At 35.0% G+C, this 15,505-nt stretch overlaps 1 protein-coding gene and 2 non-coding genes across 3 annotated transcripts; 2 read left to right on the top strand and 1 right to left on the bottom strand.

Annotated features, from left to right (window-relative positions):
- Positions 1–27: 27 nt before the first annotated feature.
- On the bottom strand, positions 28–7,199 carry LOC108222919 (translation initiation factor IF-2, chloroplastic). Its single transcript, XM_017396895.2, has 13 exons — positions 7,028–7,199; positions 5,247–6,859; positions 5,120–5,152; positions 4,746–4,859; positions 4,503–4,652; positions 4,294–4,392; positions 4,128–4,190; positions 3,766–3,921; positions 3,564–3,629; positions 3,043–3,279; positions 1,808–2,083; positions 1,389–1,577; positions 28–565 (listed from the first exon to the last, which is right to left on the bottom strand). The coding sequence occupies exons 2-13, from the start codon at positions 6,792–6,794 to the stop codon at positions 404–406; spliced, it is 3,093 nt and encodes a 1,030-aa protein (XP_017252384.1). The 5' UTR covers positions 6,795–6,859; positions 7,028–7,199; the 3' UTR covers positions 28–403.
- Positions 7,200–13,274: 6,075 nt separating this feature from the next.
- TRNAK-UUU (transfer RNA lysine (anticodon UUU)) lies at positions 13,275–13,347 on the top strand. Its single transcript has one exon. It is a non-coding gene; the product is annotated as a tRNA-Lys (tRNA).
- Positions 13,348–15,032: 1,685 nt separating this feature from the next.
- TRNAK-UUU (transfer RNA lysine (anticodon UUU)) lies at positions 15,033–15,105 on the top strand. Its single transcript has one exon. It is a non-coding gene; the product is annotated as a tRNA-Lys (tRNA).
- Positions 15,106–15,505: the final 400 nt, after the last annotated feature.

Below are 15,505 nucleotides of genomic sequence, written 5' to 3'. Positions count from 1 at the left end.
ATCATCATGCTCAGAAAGGTTAAAAACTAAAAAGAAAAAGATATCAAATGGTCAGTTTTTTTACTGACAATGATCCTTTATGACAGAAGCATGTGCCCTGTAACGGATTGTATGTAACAGCTTGTATGTTACTGTAAATTGTGCACCCCGTGTTTCTTTACAAAAAGGAGCTAGGATCTAACATATATCACTATTTACAGTTTTTTCAGCATACAACAATGTACCCTCTGCAAAAGCTTCTATCTTCTTCATCCGTGCATGGAGCTGGTGGGATTCATCAAGCTTGTTAAAATCGCACATGCTGGATCTTGTCAAACTGCTGGGAGTCAATTTTCCTGGTCTATCAGGTGTGAGTCTGAAACCTCATGATGCAGGAAGCAAAGTATTATATTGTATTTTTATGTTATCTCTCAATTCCCACTTCTTCAAGCGCTGCTACCATTGATGCTGATGCCTCTTCGAGTGTTCGGTTCTTCTGCACTGTGTTGAAAGCCTCCAAAGTGTCTCCAGCCTCCCAGTCGTTGAAGTCATCAATCCCAATTCCACATTCTAACCCAGCACTTACCTGTCCATGTTGGCCATAGATAGTACTATTTAAAACTTAAACCCGAAAGGCTAAGATATTCATGTATTTTACATTAGATTGAACATTCGAATTTTACTTTAATAAATGATGACCAAGATAATATTAGAGGTTGTAGATTAAATGCAATGAAGGGGTTCACAACCTATGAAAGAAAGGCATTGCAGAAATGATATAAAGCATCGGTTTTATTTTTAACAGAATAACTGGCAGAGGCGTAAACCTATTTTAATGTTCAACAATACTGGTATATGCTAAGGTTACCAATGAAGAAGTGCGGAGCCTACCATGTATGTTAACATCAGTACTATTAACTGCTTTTTAAAAGGGTTAATTGACAAAATTAGTTTAATAGTTCATAGGACATATTAGATGGAAATACCGATATTGCAGTACAGAATAATCCAGACAATGTTTAAAACTACGGATAGAAATAAGTAAGAATATCAGCAATTGGACTTCTCCTAACTGTTGCTAAACGCCACATCAAGCTTAAGGCTCAAAGATGGACCACAAAAATCTATGGATTGAAGAAATATTGCAATGAAGGCCAATACGACTAAATTTTATATTTATTTGCAATTCCAACATTGAAGAAAAACCGACCCTTGTTTGTCATAAAATCATGCTCAGAAGTTTAAAAGGAAGAAGCAAACCTAAAATTTGTTCTTACCAGTTTAATATCTGATATGTGGGCCATCGGTCCACACGATATCAAATTTATTTTTCGAAGGGGGAAAAAATTAAATCTAATATAGCCAAAAAAGAACCTAAAATTAGGAAATAAAGGCTTTTATATGCTTACCTCTTTTACAGCCTCTTTAATCCGTCTCAAAGAATTGAGAACACCAACATAAACTGTTCTACCCTTTCTAAGAACTCGAATTCCGCAATCCTTTACTACTTTTCCTTCTGTTACCATACATCCGGCAATACGACCACTGCCACTGCTGAATACAGCTCGTACTTCTACTGAACCAATTGGTATTTGATCCTGCCAAGGTACAAAATGTCATGACAAGAAACAAGCACATCTATTTAGATATTATATTTGGGCACTAAGTAAGGCAGTACACTTATCTTAATGTTTAAGTGCCTAGGCTGCTTTTCATTTCACTAGTTTAAGCATACTGTAGGCTATCTATTTTAATATATACTGCGCACCGGAGTGATATAAACTTCAGAAGACAACTACAGACAATTAAGTTGATAATTTGAATATACCTCAACAGTCTCCAAGAGGCCCTCCATAGCAGTCCTCACGTCATCAATAAGTTCATAAATAACTTTGTACAGTCGAATTTCAACTCCTTTATTGTCAGCATAGCTCTTAACAGAACCAGGTGCCTTGACATTAAACCCAAAAATAATTGCTTTACTGGCAACTGCAAGATCAACATCGCTCTTGGTCACATCTCCAGCTGCTTGCAAGAGGAACTTCATAGTGACATTGTCTTGTGGAAGGACCTGTAGGGCTTGTCTGATTGCCTCAATAGATCCCTAGACAATATGAATCAAACTCAAATGTCAGTAAAAATACTACAAAAATTAAATATCCTACAACAGTTGAACATTAAAATCAAATAGACATATATGGAATGTATTGAACACATTAATGCAAATATATAAACATATATGTATGCATCTTAACTTGTTATGAAATGCGAAACATAATTTAAAGCACAAGTATATTTATATTTTATAGCTCTTCAATGAATATAATTCAGAATCCAATTTAAATTAGAACTTTATATAAACAATAACAGTTGTAGGACATCTTCCATTTAGTAGAATATACAAATATGCACACCTTCGACGCCCACTTAGTACATATATCATTTGCATCAGTACTATTAACTGTCAAGTCTATTACAACAAAAAGGCCAATAGATAGGAATAACATCTTTACCCAGACATCTTAAAAGTTAAATAGTTTCATGTAGATCTGGAAAAAAATGGCACACTTATTTAAAATTTTTGCAACCCTTTTACTTCCAAAACAACTATCGAAAAGCAAATAAGAACACATGCTGCATTAAAGTAGTGACCCTTATCACCTTTACAAACACTTTATAATAGTGGTACAAATACTCCACGTAACAGGACAACTATGAAGTAATTAGATTCCCTAATTGGCAAATCATATTAACACTTGATAACTGACTTTATTAGTACATTTATCATTAAACTATGTTGTCCTAGTTTCTAGTGCAATACTTACACTGTTTAAGCTACTATTTTGTACAAAATTAAAAATTTTAAGTTACTCTTACTACGCACATGTTTTTTTAATAAAATGATTTTAAACAGTGAGCACGCCATTAGTTTAACTAAATATAGTTTATATCTATTTTATTATGAATTGCGCCATCTTTACATTTGTATTAATATGTAAGCTATTTCCCACACTCTAACTAAATGTAACAAATCTTTCACCATAAAATAATTGTTACGCTTACCTGGAGGTCAACCTTCATTATGATGACCAGTTGGTGCAAATCTAACCCAGTATGCGTTCTTGATGAAACAGCCGAAGCAAAGGACGAAAGTGTCACCTTTCCATCTTCAGCTTTAGCTGAAATGCGCTCAATTCGTAATGATTCGGCTCTTGACTCAGCCTTTTCCCGTGCAATATCAAGGGTGCTAACAACCTCAAACTCATCACCAGCAACCGGAACATTATTCAACCCGATAACCTGGAGAAATATGTCAATAGCAGACCAAGTGGTGTAAGAGAAGTCAATTCACATATATAAACGTTCTAGAAAGGACAGGCTTCAATCATATATAAAATCATTTGTTGTGAACACTCTTCACATGGCCCTTTTGGATGGAAATGGAACTTAAATTTATAAAAGGTGCATATAAACAGAACACAAAACCATTCTTAGCTCATTTCAGTCATCTTTTTGTTTTACGTGCATATAATCAAAGATCTGTTGTTTTCAGAAATTTTAAATAGAGGATACAAATTAAAAACCTGAATTGGTAATGAGGGTCCAGCTTCATCAACACGCTTTCCACCATCATCAAATAAAGCCCGTGCCTACGCATATAAAACGACAAACTTCTTCAGGATAGACATAATGAAAAGCAGCCACAATACTTTATTACTCCAGGTGACACAAGGCAATATGTTTCTGTAAGAATAATGTTGTGGTTTCTTGTTTATATTCACCAACCTTTCCAAAAGCTTCTCCACAAACTATTATATCCCCCTTTTTTAGTGTGCCATTCTGCACAATGAATGTAGCTACTGGTCCCGTAGATTTATCAAGACCGGCCTCGATGACTGTCCCTTTGGCATTTCTGTGAGGATTAGCCTTCAACTCTTGCAACTAAATGATAAAAAAGCAGATTTTAGATTAGATAAATATCTGAAAACTGGAACCACTATAAGCCAGCAAATAAATGCATTTCTTTCCAATTTCCAGTGAAGGTAAAAAAAAAAAAGCACAATCTTTAGCGGGAAAAAAAAAGATTTGTTGCGCGATATGTACATATTAAATCTAAAATAGCTTGGGAACAAGACAAAGTAACCTACCTCCGCAACAAGCATGACAGTTTCCAACAGGTCATCCACATTTTCTCCTTTAAGAGCACTGATCTATTGAAGTTAGTAGCCCCCCAAAGAAGAAAAAAAGCATTAAAAGATATGACGTGACGTTACTAGATAATTTACTATTAATTAACATGTTGCATTCACAGACCTGGACCATTGGGATGTCACCACCCCAGTCTTCTGGCATTAAACCAATTGAAGAAAGCTCTTGCATCACTCGCTCAGGATTAGCACCGTCTTTATCTATCTGGAGGGGAGTGGGATAAAGAGGAGATGTATTAAAAACGTGGGCAACTTTAAGATGGGAACAGAAAGCCAACTGTGACATACTGACATGTAATACGCAAACGAAGATACCTTATTTATGGCAATCACTATTGGCACTCCAGCAGCTTTGGCATGAGCTATAGCCTCATTTGTTTGAGGACGTATTCCATCATCAGCTGCAACCACAATAATAGCAATGTCTGTTACCCTTGCTCCACGAGCTCTCATAGCCCCAAATGCCTAGCAAAAAGAACATTGATACCATTTAAATATAAAGGATAAACAGAGGAATCGTTGTCAATAACAGAGAATTAAACAGAAAAAACAAAACACCTCATGTCCGGGAGTATCAAGGAAAACGCATGGTCGCAAGTTTCCGTCAATAGGTACTTGAACCTTATAAGCCCCAATTCCTTGGGTAATCCCTCCAGCTTCAGATGCCGCAACCTATAAATGTCAGTCATGATTTCATATCCAATTTATGGGCAACTACGAAACATTTAACATTTGGGCAGCTCGTAATGTGTAAAATGTTCTATAAACTTTTTTTTAGTTCCCTCATAACAGTAGCAGCATTATTATTTTCTTTTCTTATTTTTCTACAAGAGCATGGATATCTATAAGGCAGTCTAGTAGATCTACACGCAACTGTAAAATCATTAATGACAAACATCTAGATCCTAGACCTGTAAAGTTTCAACATATACCTTCGTTTTTCGAATATGATCCAATAGAGTAGTCTGCAAAGGAACAAAATTGGATGTATTAAGAAAGCACTTAATTTAGAATTAATCAAACCTAAAGTCTTTTACTGAAGAAAGACAAGATCTCTACCTTTCCATGATCAACATGGCCCATTATAGTGAGTACCGGAGGTCTATCTTCTAATTTGTCCAAGTCTTCTTCATCAAAAATTTCCTTCTTTTTTGCCATGTCCTCCACTCTAAAAGGAGCAGCATCAATCACTTCCACATCATACTCTTTGCACACCATTTTCACAATGTCTTTATCAAGAGTTTGCACACCATCAGGTTTAATCCCCTTTGAGTACAGAAACCCAAGAATTTCACCTTCACTAACAGCCAAGTTAAAGGCTAAATCCTCAGTTAACATACCATCTTCATCCACTTCCATAATTTCGGCTTTAACTGGTTCGGCGTCTCTAGCTGCCTGAAGTCTAGCTGCTTTCCTACTTGCCTTGCTCCATTTTCTTCCTTTCCTTGCTGTAACTGTACCAGGAATAGAAACATTAAGTTCTGATGCATCCTCATCAGGAATATCGTCCTGAGCCATACGTCTACGTGATCCTCCTGCACCAGTTTTTCTACGGTAGTCATCCTTGTACCTTCCAGGTGCAGGTGCTTTCCCAGGTTTGGAAGGTGCTGCTAAAACAGACTGTGCAATTGAAGGATCTACCACAGCCTTCTTGGATGCAAACTTGTCAATCAGTATTGGCTTGCGTTCTTTCGTCTTTACAGCTGAGTTAGTTCCATCAACAGCCGGTGACTTTGTTGCTGCACTAGCATCTGGTGACTTTGCTGCTGCACCTACATCCTTCAGGATAACAGCTCTCTTGATCACTGGCTTTGGAGCAGCAGAAGGTCTCATTTGCAGCATTGGCTGGACTTTTTGAGGCGGTTGAGGTGGTTTTAAAGGGGCAGCAGGTGGTGACTCAACTTTCATCACTGTATTTGTATCTGGAATTTGTTTATCAATCTTTACAATCTTTGGTTGTTCTTTAACTACCTTTTGAACGGAGGCAACTGGGTTTCCTTTTCGCCACACACTTTTTAAAGTCTTAGACTTCCGAAGTGCATCAGGATTAACCGCTGCACCATTTCTCTGGTCAGTGCCTGTACTGGATGTTGGAGCCTTTCTAGCTGGTGTAATCACCTTCTTACGAGTTTCTAATTTTTCAGCCTTTTCTAATACCTCTCCCAATGACTCAATCACCTTATTCCTCTCCTCTTCCTCAACCTTTAACTTCTCATCTTCCGAATCCCCACTTGGCTTCAAAGGACCCCCCTTTAAAGAATTAAGTCCCGAAACGGGTTCAACCTTAGGCCCAGGTTTTAACACAGGTCTAGGTGACGGCTTCAAAATAAGATCACTCCCATCCTCCTTACTGCCTTTAAATGTCGAATCAAGTGATACAGAGGTCCCTTGATCAGCAATGTAATCAGTCGTAATCGAGTATTTACATACAGACACATACCTCCATCTCCTCCCAACCTTAACTTTCCGAAAACTACCAAAACTTTGAGACAGAGAAACTCGACTAACCGACGAAAGGGAACCCTCAAATTGGACAGAAGAGCAACTACAAACACTCCCCAAACTAACCAGGGAAGCAATTGAATTCATATTTATACTTGTTAACATTCCAGCACCAGCTTTAACTCACTACTAAATTCAACAATTCAAAGCCAGAACTTCAATGTCATAGCCTAATGACAAATAAAAATCATATCTTTACTTCAAGAACTGTAAACGACCCAAGAATAGTAACACACAATTGAGCTTGCAAACACTATATATGAGAACATAAGTTCGATAAACACAAACCCAACTAAGGATTAGATATCAAGAGTGCATAGTCATTGAAAAAATCTTACCTTTAAGAGAACTGGAATTGAGCTTGTTGAAGATGGCTAATAAAAAAAGAGGGTGTGGCTGTAGAGAATGGAATTGAAGATGGACCCGGAAATGAAAACAAGTATCACAATTCACAAATGGTTAGATATCCGGGTGTGTGGCTATTTCTGTGCCTGTCATCGTATATGCAATGTGTGTGATAAGGCTTGGGTAACATCTTTCATTACAAACTTCATTGTCTTGTGCAGTAAAATTTTGCCCCATTTTCGTAAGTATTAAATTAATTGATATCTTTTAGATTATAAAAATTATTGGTTTATTAAAATTCAAATAAAATATATTTTAATTTAATTAATAGATATACATAAAAAATTACTATATTTATATTAAAGGACAGTACTAGAGAGAGAAAATACTATTAATTATACATATTTATTAGTTTCGTTAAAAAAAATATACATGTCTTATTGATTATGTATCAAATCCTCTACAATCAAATCTATAAAAATTATGATAAGTATAACATTACTCTCATTTGCATCTTTTCTTCTATACGTGTCGACTAAAAATTCAAAATTTAATATATGCGGAACAACTTTATTATTTTGCATCTTTTCTTTTACATGAACTTTATTGTAAGCTAATCCTCTTATGAAGCGCAATATAAAAGAGAAATGACATAAGAATAGGATTACACTTGTACATAGAGCTGACTCATAAATAACTAAAAAATCACACAGACCAGTGCTCGAGATATGATCCAGATTGGATCACATAAAACTGACTCATGAATAACTATAAATCATATAATCAATGTTGGAGATATGATTCAGATTGAATTAGAAATTGGATGACGCTAGTAGTTCGGCCGCCAAACCACATGTGACAAAGGAGGCAAGATATATGTAGTTATTGATCCATCCCACAGTGACATGGTTAATCCCCAACCTGACACTTAGTTGAGATGAGTTTCTTTAGTTTGTATTTAAACTCGTCATGATTATCGAACTAAGCTAAGAACTTACCATGACGAGTAATAAAATTATTGATGGACGTGGAGCTCAAATTCATTGGTTCTGGAGCTGGATCAATGATATAATTTGTTCAAAATATAATTACACACAATCTTCATATTCATGACATTAAAGTTATCAATAATGGAATGATTAAAAGGTCAGTAAATCATTACGGCCTTCAATCTGGGAGCGATGGCACTGGAATTTTAGTATTTAGATTTTCTCATATTTGGATTGATTAGCAGTTGTTCTTCATCATCTTGGTGTAATTAAAAAAATGTTGTGCAATACATAAAGAATATACAAAACCATATATCAAAATCATATATTATATGAGTTACTTCAACACCACATATGTAATGCCCATCCTAAAATGTCTAGATCTCATTAATTGCACTTTATTTTTCACTTTTATTTTTTCAGCAAATTTTTATTTGTCATTCTTGCCGATGCTTCTTCAGTATGATTGTCGAAATAGATTTGTGGTTGTTCAAATCAAATAAATATACACATAATCTCTAGCATATGTGTCTTAAAATTTATGAAACAAGTATGATAAAATTATTCAACCTGGAGACAAGGAATCATAAATTTCTTGATTTATAACAAATTTACTTGGGGTTGAGAAAGTTTGGTTTATATTCAAAATGCATAATTTTGAAATAATTTATGAGTTCAAAAAGAGGATTTGTGTTTTGTTAAAAGATATGACGGTTTTTTTTTAAAAAAAACAGTATGATATCAGGGGATGTCCTAATAGTACAATTAGAAAAAGGGGTTGTTTAACCTGTGCCCTCATGTCACAGGTTAAGGTGTATTTAATAAAGCACAGTGGTTGTTGACAGCTGTAAGGTTATGAATTTCAAGGTGTATTTAGTTTTATTAATTCTCCTCTTTTTCATCACTTCTCAACACTTATTTTTCTAATTATTATTTTTCTTAACCTAACATATAATTTTTTATATTTTTATAAAAAATAATGATGAATAAAAGATATTTTTTAATATAATAATCTATACCCCGTCATTGAAATTTTTACAAACTAGAAAATAACATGTATGTGTATAAAAAATATAAATTATGATTTCATCCCACAAATAATAAGGTGCCCCCCCTGCATTCACACTAATTTTCTAATTAAAATTAACCTTCTAATCAAAATCAGTCAATTTGATATTTAATAAATTTATTTTTTATTATTTTAATAACATTAAAAATATAAATGATATAATTCTAATCATTTATATTTTTTTAATTCTATTTTTAGTTAACAAATTAGTGTGATGGTTAAAAAATAAAAATCAAAAAAAGTAAACATCAAAGTGTTGAAAGATGAAAGAGAAGGAAAAAAAATTAAGAAACTCGGGAAAAATGAAAAACAGTAAACATTATATCTCCACATGAGCAGTCAACAACAGTATTAAATGCACCTTAACCTGTGCCTGAGGGCACATGTTAAACACCCCTTGAGGGCACATGTTAAACACCCCGTTAGAAAAAAGATTAGAAATGTTTATAAAATATATCAAAACAGGAGGAGTCGGAGTATCAGCGTGTTCAATCAAGAATAACGAAAAACAAAATAAATTGGGAAACAAAACCAAAACTAGAAAACTGGTAGTATACAGTGGTAAATTAACCAATCATATACCCAATTAACATTCCATATTCGTATCGAGTCGATCAAGAGTTCAACACGCGTAAAAAAAATTTAAACCAACACGTACAAAATAGACCCACACACATAATTTTGAACACTCTACTTGTTATGAATAACTTAAGAGAAACATAATTCAGTGGCTAGATCCTAACACATACAATGACTTTAAGCCAACAAGTATAAAATAGACCCACAAACATAATTTTGAACACTCTATTTGTTATGAATAACTTATAATTAAGTGGTTACACATACAATGACATCTAAGTAAACAAGAGCGGGTATGAGGTTAAAGAGCTTAAAACCCATCTCTCGAACAGTAAAAAAAATCGGAATTAAGAACCGGTGGATGTGTAATATTTTTTAATAATATTACATGGACAAAACTGAATACAAATCGACTGTAGATTTGCGGAGAGTTGTTGGCAATCTGTTGATCTCAAGTATAACATGAGGGAGGTGTATTCAGCTCCAGATTGGTTACTTCAGAAATTGGCCACTGCTAAACATGAAGAGATTGTCTCTATCTGCCTGGTGCTTTGGGGTATTTGGTTTTGGAGAAACAAAAAGGTCTGGCAGAACCAATGGATGAACCCTACAATTGCTATGGAGAACACGTTTAAAGTGTATAATGAGTGGAAGTCTGCTCGTAAAACAAGTGTGGACAGGAGAGCTGTGAACGTTAAGGGAGCCAGCAAATTGAGAAGATGGCAACCTCCAGAACCAGGGGAGCTGAAACTTAATGTTGATGCATCATTTTTCCCGGGACATGAATCTTTTTCTGTAGGCATGGTACTTCGTGATCAGGAAGGAGCATTTGTAGGAGGTAAGTGTATTTCGTTACCCCGGCCAGCAACTGTAATGGAGGCTGAATGTATTGGTGTAAGGGAGGCTTTATCATGGATTATGGAACAATCAATTCAGAGGGTTACTCTTGAATCTGATTCCCTGCTAGTATGTCGAGCACTGATGGAAGGCACGGTGAATTTGCTAGAAGTTGGTTATATCCAGGAGCAGTGCAGACTCATGCTTCAAGATTCTCCAAGTATTCGTTTATGTCATGTTCGTAAGCAAGCTAATAGGGTAGCTCATTGTTTGGCAAGAGTTCCCTGTATGTTAAATTGCTTTATTGTGTTTACATCTCCTCCTACTCATTTGGTGGAGATTATTTTGGATGATTTGAAGAAGTAATGAAAGCCTTTTGTTTCAAAAAAAAAAAAAAAAAAAAAAAAAAAAAAAAAAATGATGTTTTAATTGATACTATTTATGTGAATATAGAAAACCCATTACTGTCAAAACTTAACGCATTTCATTTTGAGAAAAAGTTTGTACGCGGTCTGGAACATAAAAAAACATTTTCATTTTTTTCACGGAAAATTAATTGTTTGCGGGGCTCCAAGTCCAACTGTCTACTGTGGACGAAGTGTCCGGAGTTTCTCATGAATCTTGTTTTTCAGAAAAACATGAATAGACAGACATGCGAAAAGGCTCCAAGTCATATTCTTGACCTCCAACCATTTTTCACAAACAACCTGGGGCTTGTTTCATCTGGGCAAGCGTTTCATACGAGCATGGCTAATTGACCAATAATATCAAACACTAGTTGTGTGTGGATGATTGAAAAGGTACTATTCAGGTATCCTCCGTAGAACATAAACACATTACTTAGCCTCATTATGCGTATTAATTTTTTACTGATTCGAAACAAAGGGTAAGATGTACGGAGAACTTGATTTTATCTTATAATAGAGAAATTGTTTTTTGAAAGTAGTAAAGTATTACGACAAACATGCAACACTTAACTAAGTAGAAAATCCATAGACTCTTCAAACCCAACATGCCTAAAAAACTCTATTGCTCCAAACCTCGTTTGTTTCCTTTGATAGGTGACTTGTAAGTTAAAAAGTACTCTGATAATTATGTTAAGATTTACTAGTTGTGTAATATCACTTATAAGCAGTAATTTTTCTACTTTTTTTGACATAAGTAGATTCTTTTAGTAAACATCAGGCAGAGCAACAAGTGGTAGAATATTGAGAAAACCAGAAGATGCATTGGAATTTGTTTGGGATATATATTCTCCATGGTGTCATATTGATATTGACTTTTTCTGGTGTTACCGCTTCCCAATACTATCGGATACTAATTGCCAATGGTTGTGGCGATAACCCTTGAGAATACCCTCATTGTAGATGAATATTAGAAAGAAATTACCGAGAAGAAGACAATTAGAAAGAAGAAAGTAAATTTAAGATTATTCTTTTTACGTTGAGATGATGGATTATTTCCCCCGTCTGGTTCTATTTCATAGTAATTCATATTGGTTAAACATTTTGTTAGGGTTGGCTAAAACAAAGGCGAGACTAACAAAGTTAAAATTTTGATGTCAATGTATGAATCACTAGTGAGAAAAACCAATACTACAATGGTATTATTAAAAGTATGCAGTTATTTATTTTTCAGTTGCTCCAGTTACCAGTTCTAGTGCTATAACTATGGCTATGTGGTTGACAGCTAAACTAGTTTTCATGTGCTAATTCCAGTCACTTGGACACATTCCTTATCAATTCCAGGAGTCTGAAGTAGCTCCGCCTCTTTACAAGATTGGTCAGCTTGTTCTGGTAAGCACATGTGTTATTCTTATTCTTATTATATCTTTTTTACATACCTTTCTCGTTTAAACACAATTTTGTTATTTCTTTTTGAGAGTGTGAGACTGTCTCTGTATTAAGTTAGTTTGTCAGAATTTATTTTTGAAGTTCATCCAGTTCTATCAGTATAGATAGTTGGATGTTTGAACTTTTGGTGCTAAAAGATTTTTGAAGTTCCTGCCTATATACTACGATATGTGGATCTAAGTTGTTTTGATTTTCTTAGGATTATCATTTCGCCACTGGTATTAAACTTGTGAAAGAGAAGCCACAGGAGTAATTAATTTCAAATATCAATCTGCATTAATCTAAGTGTTATTTCCTTTCCTTCTTTAGTAAAGTAGTTATAAAGTATTAATATCAATGTTTACAATAACTGATATACTTCAAACATGTGTGGCTATTGTCTATACACGAGTAAAATTGTATGAATGTCCTGTTGGAGCACCGGCATTTCCTTTTCCTTCTCTAGTGAAATAGTTATATCAATATTTACAATAATTGATATACTTCGAACATGTAAGGCTATTGTCTATACACGAGTAAAATTGTGTGAATGTCCTGTTGGAGCACCTTGCTTCTAAGTGAAGGTGATCGGCAGAATGGTAGATGTCCTGTTGGACCAATCATCTCTTTTTTATTGTGTCGAGATAAATCAAATGTTTCAATACGAATTATATGATACAAATTTATTTAATTTTTTACCTGTTTAGTGATTTATATGCCGTGTATACTGACTTCTCTTTTTAGGTATATATCGTGTCAAAATTTTTGAAAACAGAATGCGGAACTGTTGACTTGTAGGTGAAGTCTGGTTAGCTTTCTCAGTTTCATTTGGGTTTGCAGAAGTGTTTGGACTATCACTCCCTTCCACTGGTTGTTGGCTATAAAATTGTTTTTTCTCGTGTTTTATTTTTAAGCGGGGTTCATGAATACATGAGCCGTCTTAGCTCAGCTGGTAGAGCGCGTGACTTTTAATCCCGTGGTCGTGGGTTCGATTCCCACAGACGGCAATCTTAATTTTTTTTTTTTTTAGACAACCTTTTACTCGGGGACTGCCAATGTGGTTCAAATTGTTATTGCAGATTCTCCACATGTTTGTTTGAGCCCTTGAGGAAGATGACTGAACCTCTATCTTGGACTGCAATTTACTGAGATGACAGCTCCATTGATTGTTATGAAGTTTCTTTATGAATCAGAAATGTTCATTCTGGTTTTAACTTATAATAGCTGGCAAGTTTTTCAGGGTTCTACATCAATGGTCTGTTCCTATTATATTTGCTGAGGCCTGAAAACTATGTATTGTCTTTGTAGTTGGCTTGTCATCTAATAAATGCCGATGTCATTCTTTGTATTTCTTTTTCCATCTTTATATCTTCATGATGAAACATTTCTAATTGTTGGTCTGTCTTGTTTATCTTCTCAGTAACATATTTTTGTATGTTATCAAGAACCAGTTGCTGCCCTTGGGATTGATGGTAATGCAGCTTCAACTGGTTGATGTAGTAGTACTCTCTCACGCCTCTCTAAGGTTGTAGTTGTAATAAGTGGCTTCAGTTCTAGTGCTAGCACTATGTCGATGGCAGCTGAAATCAAATTCCATGGTTGATTTACAGTCACTTAGACCTGTTCTAGCACTGGGAGTCAGAAGTCTGAACTAGCTGCGCCTCTTTATAAGGTCGATCAGGCTCTAGTAAGCACTCTTAAAAGTACTATTTTATCTTTTCCGCATTTGATTACGTCTATGGCCTATTTTGAAACATGGATTTCACTTGAAATTCTGAATTTGGTCAAAGACATGGTTGGATAAACAAAAGAATTAGGATTTCAAATGAAATCCATATACTTAGAGAATTTGAAATGACAACTCAAATCATGTCATTTGAAATCCATCATTTGAAATCCAGCATTTGAAATGCATTACATTTTCCCAAACACAATCTTATGAACATTTTTTCATTCTCCTTGATGTTGATATTGTATTTAGTTTATTTGTGATAATGTATATTAATGAGGTTCTTCCAGTACCGCCTGTGAAGATAGCTGGATGTGTTAGTTTTGCTGCTGAAAGTTCCTTGGCATAGTCTCATATAGTACAATTATCTAAGATGTTTTTATTGTTTCAGGTTAATTATATAACTACTATAACTAAATCTGCAATACATAAGTGTGTGTCTTTTCCTTTTCTTTGTAAGTAGTGATGTATTACAATTATATCTTTAAATAATTGATGGCTTTTGGCTATATGGAAGTAAAACTATGCGCATATGTCCTCTGGGATGCGTTGCATTTTTAAGTGAATGGGATCAGGAGAGTTGTAAATAATACAATCTGGCTAGTTGTGCAGCAACCATCCTTCCTTTTTCTGTGCTGGGATGCATCCATTGTTTACAAGTAATTGTAAATTTGTAACCTGAACACTTCGCATGGTTTATGTACTTTGTAACATGACTTTTCATTTTGCATAGTTTACAGTGTTAAAACTTCTGGAGGTCTAAGGCGCAATCATGGGGGCTCAGACCAGCTGTCTTATTATGGTTTCCTTTTGGCCTAAGAAAACGTTTGGGCCATGTTCTCCTTCATCCACAGCTGCACACAGGGCATTGTAATTGGTTGCCATACAGTGCATTCCAGTTGGTTGTTTTCAAATTGTTGCTTTTGTGGGTTACTCTGATTAAAGTGGTTTTTAAACACATGAGCCGTCTTAGCTCAGCTGGTAGAGCGCGTGACTTTTAATCCCGTGGTCGTGGGTTCGATTCCCACAGACGGCGTATATCATTGGATGTACAGATGTTTTATATTATATTTGTGGTGAAGGAATGATCCGGGCATTATCGGCTTAGACATTATTTGATAAGATGTGTTTTATGAAGTTTTGTGGAAACTGGAAAGGAATAGATGTGTGAAAATGCAGTCGTGAATTCCGGTTACTTGGGAATATTCTTAATTAAATCCAAAAGTCTGAATGGGCTGCATCCTTTCACAAGGTCAGTCATTTGGTGCCATGTTCTCTTGAACTGTCTCTGGTTTTTTTGTATGAATATTATTTAGAAAGCATTGGTGCTACTATTCTCATATCTTTTCTGCATTATGGACATCCTTTTATTTTCCATGACCCTGTCTCTGTATTAAGCTTCGCTTTTATCTTTTTAAGTTGTTCCATTTTTTATC

Source organism: Daucus carota, chromosome 5 (genome assembly GCF_001625215.2).
Source record: "Daucus carota subsp. sativus chromosome 5, DH1 v3.0, whole genome shotgun sequence".
Lineage (NCBI taxonomy): Eukaryota > Viridiplantae > Streptophyta > Magnoliopsida > Apiales > Apiaceae > Daucus > Daucus carota.
This window is presented reverse-complemented; position numbering and strand designations above follow the sequence as displayed.